The sequence below is a fragment of the Lynx rufus genome, unplaced genomic scaffold (genome assembly GCF_022079265.1).
Source record: "Lynx rufus isolate CCGP_SWC_20201006 ecotype Redwood Valley unplaced genomic scaffold, mLynRuf1.p SCAF_18, whole genome shotgun sequence".
Taxonomy (NCBI): Eukaryota; Metazoa; Chordata; class Mammalia; order Carnivora; family Felidae; genus Lynx; species Lynx rufus.
Genome location: NW_025814832.1, coordinates 7125265 through 7135856, shown reverse-complemented (window position 1 = coordinate 7135856; position 10592 = coordinate 7125265). Strand labels below are relative to the sequence as shown.

General features: G+C 34.8%; 1 protein-coding gene across 1 annotated transcript in view; it reads right to left on the bottom strand.

Annotated features, from left to right (window-relative positions):
• Positions 1-515: 515 nt before the first annotated feature.
• ATAD5 (ATPase family AAA domain containing 5) overlaps positions 516-10592 on the bottom strand; it is a 47151-nt gene continuing 37074 nt past the window's right edge. Inside the window, exons 18-23 of the mRNA XM_047080828.1 lie at positions 9579-9643; positions 7589-7769; positions 5530-5711; positions 2847-3712; positions 2015-2173; positions 516-1910 (exon numbers count right to left, since the gene is read on the bottom strand). Coding sequence (XP_046936784.1) covers positions 1832-1910; positions 2015-2173; positions 2847-3712; positions 5530-5711; positions 7589-7769; positions 9579-9643 — 1532 coding nt within the window. The 3' untranslated portion in view covers positions 516-1831. The remainder of the gene's footprint in view (positions 1911-2014; positions 2174-2846; positions 3713-5529; positions 5712-7588; positions 7770-9578; positions 9644-10592) is intronic.

The following is a 10592-nucleotide window of genomic DNA, read 5'->3' as shown; positions in this document are numbered from 1 at the left end:
ACACGTCTGAAATAATTCTCTTTCCTTCAAATCTCCCTCCCCCCCGCTTTGCCACTGTTCTACACTTCACTAAACAGCTTCACCAGCCATCCAGTTGCTCATGCCAGATACATGGCATTCCGTCTTCCACATATTCCTGGAAATAGCTTTAAGTGAAAATGTGTTCATTTTAGGACTTTATAGGATAAGATGCTAAGTATTGAAAAGCCATCAGAATTTGGTTACTTTATCTCAAAAGGGGACCTAAATCTTCTAGGAATTTACTACCTTTAAGAATTCATAATTTTTTCCCCAAATCATGCTAAACCTAAATAAAAAATCTTAAATGTGTCCCTATTAGGGAGGAAAATATCCTGTTCCCTGATTTTTGATCTTATTAAATACAATTCTAGAATTATTTTACTTTGGTTCTCAATTACTGAGAATTACCAGAATTTTCTAATAATAAAAGACCAAATTAACAGGTAAGTGGTCTACAAATAGTGAATGAACACTAGTATGCAGTAGAAAGATCCATATACTTAAAAACCCACAAAACTTCAGATCTATTCTCTCTTGTACAAGCACGAAACCTGTAAGACATAGCCTATATCCAAACCTATAAAATACCCATATTTACCCAGAGGATTACACCTGAACACCTATTTAAACATTGCATAAAGCCTCTTAGCTTCAGCCTTTAATTAAATCCATATACTATCAATAACAAGAAAAAGTAAATTGAACAAATGAGGTAAAAACATATCTTCATACACATTTGTAAACAGGTATACAACAATATTTTCCATCTGTACAAAATTAGGATCCTTACCTTTTGGGGTAAAAACATAATTCAGATAATGTAACTGAATTCTAGGCTAGTACATAATATAAACATTGGAAATAGGACACTATTTTCAGATATACCTGATTATATGATCGCAAAAATAATTTTAAGTGAAATGTGGGATTTTACAATCTTGTAATTAAAAATATACACTTTCTCCAAAAGCATAACCTTAAATGGAGATGGCTATGATGTAGAAAGCCTGTATAGTAGAATCCTCCCTTGTTACAATTTTGATGAGTAGCACTTTGTTCAAAATAGATATATTAACGTCATTAATATCTTTATGAAATAAAACATCACTGATATAAAAATACAAGAAAAATGTACAAGGCAAATGATTTGAGTTGGCAAAATATACAAGATATCACATATGTATGGTTGCTAAAAAAGATTTATGAAAATGACAATTCATAATCTTGTTTTCACTTTGTCAACATTCTGATCCAATGGTAAAATATGCCAGAGGAATACACTAAAAATAAATTTATCGGGAAGATGTTACTTTTTGAAAACTGACGCATAATTTCTTCCCTAGGAAGTTTTTTGCATGTTACATAATTTTGTATTGCATAAATTTATTTTTTAAAGATCACCACCTAGATGATTCATATATACAACTTGACAGAGTACTGAAGGTTGGGTTGGGGAGAGGTGGATTAAAGGTAACAGGAAGGAGAAAAATTATGGATTAATTTAACACTGAAACATTTTTAGAAATATCTTAGTGAACTGTCCCTTCTAGAAACAGCTCACTCACATACAAAAATACTATAACAAAGCTAAATCAGATAATATAAAATATTTCAGAAAAAAATACCACCACAATCATAAATACAATTTGTAACTCAAATTTTTTCATTTTAAATATCTGCACACTAATAAAAAATATACAAACAGCCTGTTTTAAATGTACATTCAGAAATAAATTCTTCCATGAATCAATATAAAAATGTATCTTGAGGACCACATAATAATCTGTACAAGGCATTGTTAATGTGAACATTAAGGGAAGCCAGCTGCCAAAGTGTTCACAGTCTCTTTCGAAATGTTAAGATGAATCCCTTCCAGATAGTGCAGGAACCTGTCAAAATTACAAGGAACAATTCAATTTAACCATCAGCTGAGGATATTTATTAATCTTGAAATAGCTGTCTACAATGTTACTTGTATAGAGCCTTTCTTTACCTTCTTTTACTTTTTCCTTGTTCTTTTAGCTTCTCCGTCTTACAAATGTTTCGAAGAGTTGGCAAGTACTCAATTATACTAGCTTGTCTATTACCCAGGTTTAGAAGGGATCGGCTAGAAAATACACTTTTAATGACTGCTATCCTCTTCCAGGCACTGCTGTAAATGAAAAGGAATGCATTACTTTTTACTTTTAAGGTCTAATAAAAATGCAACAATCCCAAACACAACCAGCTTCTGGTCTCCACTTCTCCTTGCTTCTGGTCTAGACTAGATTAACTAGATTCCGGGTTAACTTACTGTATCATTTTCAACACATCAATCACTCACAAGTGAAAAACACCTTTAATGGCTACCTGCTATCCATCACAGCAAATCAAAACCCCACTCCCTGTCATTCAAGAGTCTCCTAATCTCTCATTTTTCTTCCCAGCAATCAGGATGGTCTCCCTGTCTTATTAGAAGATACATTATTGGGGCGCCTGGGTGGCTCAGTCGGTTGAGCATCCGACTTCGGCTCGGGTCATGATCTCATGGTTTGTGGGTTCGAGCCCCGCGTCGGGCTCTGTGCTGACGGCTCGGAGCCTGGAGCCCGCTTCAGATTCTGTGTCTCCCTCTCTCTCTGCCCCTCCCCTGCTCATGCTCTGTCTCTGTCTCAAAAATAAATAGAAACATTAAAAAAAATTAAAAAAAAAAAAAAAAAGAGCTACATTATTAAGAGTTTACCATGATCAATAAAGCCAAGCATTTCAAAATTAGTAAAAAGAAACTAATAATTTCCCCTTTATCATTTATTATTGAAAAATAAAAAGTAAAAGGAGGCAAGACTTACTCTAAATTAGCCGCTGACTGACTGAAATATACATTGCTGCGTTTTTGTGAAACATAAAAAGTAAGCTCTTTTGTTGGATCTCTTCCTGATTTCTTGCAAGAATTCAAGGAGGTTTCCAATGCTTTTGAAATAGTAGATGAACATTTAGTAAAGCTGAGAGCTTCTACAGCTGCCTTTAATTCTCCGGAGCTCAGAGAAGTCCATCCATCGGTAGTCTCGAGACTAAACTCATCACAAAGTCCGCTTTTAACATTTGTCCAACTGAAGTCATTTTTACCAATTTCCTTTTGTTCTCTTACATCATTTAAAAGAGCATCTAAGAAGGACATGTTATCCATGAACTCAGTGAGAGAATTTAGACACTGAGAAACGAGGGCAGAACATTTTTTTTCTGCTGGTGTTTTAGGAGGACAAGGAACAGACTCAATGTTAGACTCTAAACATTTGTTTAGTTTCTTTGTCTCTAGATTGCTTTCTTTATCTCTGGCTTTGCTTTCTACTGAATTTGAGGAAGAAGACACAGGGGAAAGGCTAAGGAATTCATTAGAAAAGTCCACTTCAGAGTCAAATAAGTCACTATCATCTAGAATTGTCATCTTTTTCTTTTGTTTCTTTTTTTGTGGCTTTTTCAATGGCTTCTCTCCTTCAGAATGTTTCCCAGCAAGACATTTCATATTTTTTGTTGCTGCACTGGTGTCCTCCACACTTCCTGATGAACCACAAAAGTTTTCCGTTTCTGGAATGATGTTAACAGGTAATGGCAGAATGAACTCAAGATTACTATATAAGAAATCTACATTCTGTGTTCGGAATTCTGTAAGAAGCTGGATGAATTGATACCATTCTTCCTTTGTTCTGATCTTGTGCTGAAAAAAAATTTTGAATGAAGAAGTGTTAGAACGTAGTCTGAACATTCTTCTACCCATATGACCATCTTAAAGTAATGAGTTGCTACCCTCTCATAATTTTATTAACCTACACTCCCTTAATTTGTCAAATAGTTCTGGGGGCACCTGGGTGCCGTGGTCGGTTAAGTGTCTGACTTCGGCTCAGGTCATCATCTCACTGGTTCGTGAGTTTGAGCCCTACATCGGGCTCTCTGCTCTCAGCATAGAGCCCACTTTGGATCCTCTGTCTCCCCCTCTCTCTGCCCCTCCCTAGCTCGTGCTCTCTCTCTCTCTCAAAAATAAACATTAAAAATAAATAAGTAAATAATAATAATAAAATAGTTCTGAGTCTAAAAAATACATTTAAACTATTAAAATTTGAAGAATTACATTTTTAATAGTTTATACCCCAATTCAATAGTTAGCTCATTTGTTTAAAAACTACTTTTCCGGGGCGCCTGGGTGGCGCAGTCGGTTGAGCGTCCGACTTCAGCCAGGTCACGATCTCGCGGTCCGTGGGTTCGAGCCCCGCGTCGGGCTCTGGGCTGATGGCTCAGAGCCTGGAGCCTGTTTCCAATTCTGTGTCTCCCTCTTTCTCTGCCCCTCCCCCGTTCATGCTCTGTCTCTCTCTGTCCCAAAAATAAATAAACGTTGAAAAAAAATTTTTTTTTAAATAAAATAAAATAAAAACTACTTTTCTGAAATTTTCTTTTTTTATTCTGAAATCTTTCTAAATTCTAGTCTAAATCCGATAATATGCATTTAGAGCATTACCCATCAACTATTTGTCAAAGTGGTATATAGTGTGTTAAAATCAGAAATCTATGAAAATTATAGGCAAATTTATGTTAACCTGAAGATTTATTTATTTCTTAAAAATATGTATGTATTTTTAGAGAGAGAGTGGGGGAGAGGGACAGAGGGAGAGAGAATCTTAATTTTTTTTAATTTATTCTTTTTAATATTTATTTTTGGGAGAACGCAAGTTGGGGAGGGACAGAGAGAGGGGGACAGAAGATCTGAAGCAGGCTCTGCATTGGCGGGCTGACAGCAGTGAGCCCAATGTGGGGCCTGAAGATCATGACCTGAGCCAAACTCAGACACTCAACAGACTGAGTCACCCTGGTGTCCCCTCCTTTTTTTTTTTTTTTTTTAGTCTTTTGTTTGTTTGTTTGTTTTAATGTCTATTTTTATTTTTTTTAAATTTTTTTTTTCAACGTTTATTTATTTTTGCGACAGAGAGAGACAGAGCATGAACGGGGGAGGGGCAGAGAGAGAGGGAGACACAGAATCGGAAACAGGCTCCAGGCTCTGAGCCATCAGCCCAGAGCCCGACACGGGGCTCGAACTCACGGACCGCGAGATCGTGACCTGGCTGAAGTCGGACGCTTAACCGACTGCGCCACCCAGGCGCCCCAATGTCTATTTATTTTTAGAGAGAGCGCGCGCGCACACAAGCACGGGAGGCGCAGAGAGAAAAGGACAGAGGATCCAAAGCAGGCTCCATGCTGACGACAGAGAGCTTGATCCCATGAACCGTGAGATCACGATCTGAGCCAAAGTCAGATGCTTGACCAACTGATACCACCCAGGCGCCCTGAGAGAGAATCTCAAGCAGGCTCCATGCTCATGCCCACGACCCTGGGATCGTGACCTGAGCCGAAATCAAGAGTCAGACGCTCAACCAACTGAGCCATCCAGGTCTCCCTAACTTTAAGATTTAAAACACAGGAGTGAGTGTTAGGAAGATGAAAAGGAATATAAATTTAGTATCTTACACTAGACATTGAAAATACCTTTAGAAATGAAAATAAGTCTTTCGATGGGGAAAAAATGTTCTTAAGGCCAAACAAGGTCTCAACACAGCCAGTGTCACATTTGGGAAGATCTGTAGGGCTCCTTTTAGTATTTTTAGGTTTATTTTTGGAATCAGGGCCATCTTCAGAGCAAACCAGTTGAACACTTCTGCTATTTCCTCCTACAAAATTAATAAAAGAAAATCTTAGCTATCTATATTTTTAATAAATTACAGCAAAAAATTATTTAAAATCTAAGATCTTGTCATCTTTTGGACCTATATTCCCATTTTCTTCTTCTCCACATGTGTTTTTAATTCACAAAAAGTACGATACAAACATTATTTCTAGCATACAGAGGTTAAGATGGTGGTGGTGGTCAGCTTACAAAATAATCCAGAAGAATAAAGCACAAGGACTATGAACAGACAAGTAACAGAAGAAATACAAATATCTAATAAACTCATAAAAAGATGTGCAATTTTACTAGTGATCTTGGAAATGCAAATTAGAATAAGATACCATTCGCTTTTCGCCTTTTAAATTGGCAAAACTAAAACAACTGGCAACCTAATTTTCTCAGAGGTATACATAAAAAAGCCATCATAAACTATTCCTGGGAACATAAATTTGTACAGTTATCTTCTAGAGGGCAACCGGACAATACCTACCAGGATGCAAATGTACTCTAGCCTTTGGCCTAGCAACCAAACTTCTAGAATTCTCTCCAACAGAAGTACTCACAGATATGCTCAAGGATATGTGTATGGATATTCACTGCACATTTTAATGACAACAAAAGGTAACTTCCATTTCCACTAATGAGTGATGGTTAATTAAATTATGTTACATCCATTCCCTATTATGGAATAGCATGCAGCTGTGAAAAAGAGAGGGCTAAAACTGTACGTACTAACAACACATTCTCCAGTAAAAACAGCAAATTGCTTAACAGTACATACAGTATTGGTTAACTCTGCTAAATAAGTAGGTAGCAATATTTGTACATGCATAGATAAAGCTCTAACAGTGGCTAATCTTAAGAAGAGGGGAGATCTTTTACTTTTCTTTTACATACTTCTGTACTGTTTGAATTCCCAATGAGTACACAGCTGCATTTTTTTAGACAGAAATAAAATGCATATAAAATCTTCAAGAAAAGAAATAATGACATAGTTTTTTTTCTTTGAAAGTTCTTGGTATAGCATTTTATTTCCAGTCATACGGCAATAGTTACTAATTTGTTTTTTATAAGAAGATTTTTCCGTGTCTTATTTATCATATTTACTTCTAAGAAACAGTTAAGGCTCCAAGCTTACACTGAATTAAATATATACGTTTGCTAACTCAAAAAAGAATAACACATTAAAATTTGGAACTAATCGAAGAAAAACAAAAAACTTGACAGGGGATTAATATTACAGAACTTCACCTTGGTTTTATTTAAATATTTGTGTATTTCCCAGAGCAGGATCTGTAACTACAGAACTGTGACTATGGAGCATGAAAACCACAGAACTATGAACTTCTTCAGGGAAGGAAGCATGTCTTATTCATGTAAACACAGGACCTGGCATAGAGAAAGTCCTCAATAAATGTCTGTGACTTCAATTTGGTAACAGAGGCTAAAGATTGATAAGAAATAAAACATTTCTGAAATGATAAAGTTCTTATGAGAAAAGAATGATAGACTATTGAAGCTAAAGGAGAACTTACAGTCAGACAAAAATAACCTATATATGGGGAAAATCACCAACATGTTTTTTAGTAAGTGGAAAAAGGAAATCAGTTGCTAAATAATATTTAATTCTATTTGTTTATAAGAAACTATGCTTATAAATGTAGAAGTAACAATTTGTTCCATGTGCAGGTTTACTCTAACCACATTTCATGTTTATAAAATTTTAATCAACTAAATTGACATATGTATGTTTATGTTCAAGATTAATATGATCTCTGGATGCTCACAATTTTTTAAATCTTTCAGATATTTTGGTACAGCATATAGTTTAACAGAGGGTCCCCTTATAGAAATTTCTTTTATAACAGATCAACTTACGACAAAGGGATAATGGTCTTTCTTCTAAAAATCCACCTCCACTTCTAATCCAGAACTGTAAGTAAAGGATACTTTTTCTAATATCACAAGTATTTGCAGTTAACAATGTTACAAAGTCTTTCACATCAGTTCTAAAGTTCTCAGCTAAGCAGATCATCTGTAGGTAGCTGGCAACATTTAGCTGAGCAACAAACAGAGAAAGAAAAAAGAAACATGGTGAATTGTAGAGTTAACAGAAATACATCAGTAATACATATCTAAAAGTAGGACAAATGTCACTAAAATTCACAATATCTTAGCTCTTGAGAGTGAAACTGATCTAGAAAAATATAAAGGAATATACTTCTAAATTAAAAAGATTTTACATATACTTATTTTATTAACTGTATACAGTCTAAAAACAGTAAGGAAACTTTTATGGGAAATTTTCCAACACGAACCCTGGAGGCAATGTTATTAAACCTTGAGAAATTCCCTTAAGCTTAAATAATGGTACAACTTGATGGAATATTTCACAGCCATTAAAATTATAAATGGGAATACTATAGAAGAAAAAAAATGTGAATACTACAATACTGAAAAATACTCATATAATTTTTAAAAGCCAGAGTTAGAAAATTATATCAATGCATGCACAAACGTATACATGTAAGTTAACAAGAAACATTATGAGACAAAATGAAAACAAAAATCAAAAAAACAAAAAACCCATGTAATTTCTTAAGAATAAATGGACCAAGTAAAAATTTTCATTTTATTTAGCGTTTTCATCAATATTGCTATAATATTTTTTGTAAAATGACAAAACATATACCCTTCTCTTCCCGCTGTTTATGGAAAGCTTTTTACCTTCAAAAGCTGAAACAAATAAAATTGTATTTACATTTTGCATATTTTACAAGATCACTAGCATTTTTACCTTGAAGTTAACAAGACAATTAAAAGATTTCCTCTATTAAATTTTTGACTTTATTTTATGTGCATACATTACTCCTGCGTACTTCTGGGACTTTTGCTTCCCACAAACTAGGAATTCTTTCAATAACAAAGACCCTATTATCAGACAAACCTTGCCTTCAGTAATAACTATAAACTCTACAATCAGTAACAAATAAATATAAAAAACAAACTACTTGAAGGCACAAGAGAGTAACCAGAGCAGAAGATAACTGAAGGGAAATCAACACTTGGACAAAAGAAAATGGCCCTGGATGAACTCCCATCCTCTCCTACCTCTTCTATGTTGATTTTTGACTGAGGGCAGGGGGCAGCAATGGTGGCTAAAACTCAGACACAAACTCACAATATTACTGGCCTGAACCAGAGGATAGAGTTTGGGATGATGGCCATAGCTGGAAAGTGACAGGGGAGTTCAGTGAAAGTAGGGAAACAGAAAACTAGCTAAAAGAAGAATGCAAATCCCTGGTTGATACCTGAACTTCACATGTGTGGGCCTAGCTCAAAGCAGCCCAGCTAACACTAAAAGAACGGAACAGAAGTTTTAGCTGCCACATATTACAGGAGAATATTTGTTCACACAAACATAACAGAATCTACAATATATTCACAAAGTACAGGGAAAAAGTCTCAAATCCAGAAATATATAAAAGACATAACGCAGGATGACCATATTATCCTAAGAATGCAAGACTGGTCTGACATCCAAAAATCAAACAACATCATTCACCACAGTGATAGAATTAAAAAGATAAACCAGATGATTGTTTCAAAAGACAGGAAAAAACCCACCAGACAAAATTTAACACCATTCACAATAAAAATACAGCTAACCGATAAAGACCATCTATGAAAATATACAGCTAATATCACACTTAATGGTAAAGAATGCCTTTCACCCTACCATCAGGAACAGGGCAGAGATGTTCACCCTCCTAATCAGCAATGTACTGAAGATATACTGGCACCATCATAAGAAACCATCTTTTACAGAATTGTGATATATGATTTATGATCAAAATTCAAAACTTACAAGTGAAGGAGTACTGAAATTAATTTCTTCAAAGCAGCCATCAAACATTAAACTAAATGTTGGATCTATAGGAAAAAAAAACATTTTAAAAAACCATTAAGACCATTAAATTACTTTGTCCAGTTATACTTTTTCTATGAAAATATTCTGTATCTCATTGGTAATAAAAATATGCAAATTATAAATCATTAAAGAAGTGAATTTTTATCTTGACCTAAAATAATTGATCTTTTAATTAAACTGTCATGTAACCTTTGAATAATACAATTTATATCAATATTTTTAGAGGACAATCACTAACAGTCAAATGACCCATTAATTTATAAGTGGAGTCTGACATAAACTAACATTTATTTTCCTCTAAAAATTTATAGCAGAGATATGCTACTGAATATGTGCAATGAAAAATATTAGAAAACACTGTTATAATTCAGTGTTTATAATGAAAAAAAAACTATGAGTTTTAAAATTGAATACCAAACACTAATTATTAGGAAGTTTAGAGCAATCAGGCTGGTTACAACTTACTTTAAAATAGGCAATAATCCATATGGAAGTGTTCTCAGGGGTTAAGGAATGGCTAAGTTCAATATTAAGGAACTGCAGAAAGGCTGGGTTCCATAAAAAGTTCTGACCAGTGAATGATGTTTGGTGCCATTTGCAAGGTAACATATTAATTTTATAATTACTCAAAGCTGAGAACTGATCATAAATTTGAATAATTCTTCATTTAAGAAATGATCTAGGAGCCTCCAAATTTTAGAAAAAAAAAGTTAATTTACTAGTAGACTTTCATTTTTTATTCTTTAATGTTTGTTTATTTTTTTTGAGAGATTGAGAACATGAGCAGGGGAGGTGCAGAGAGGTGGGGGGGGGGGGTGGGACAGAGGATCCGAAGCAGGCTTTCTGCTGACAGCAGACAATCCAAAGTGGGACTCGAACTCACAACCGTGAGCTCATGACCTGAGCTGAAGTCAGACACTTAACCGAATGAGCCACCCAGATGCCCCTACT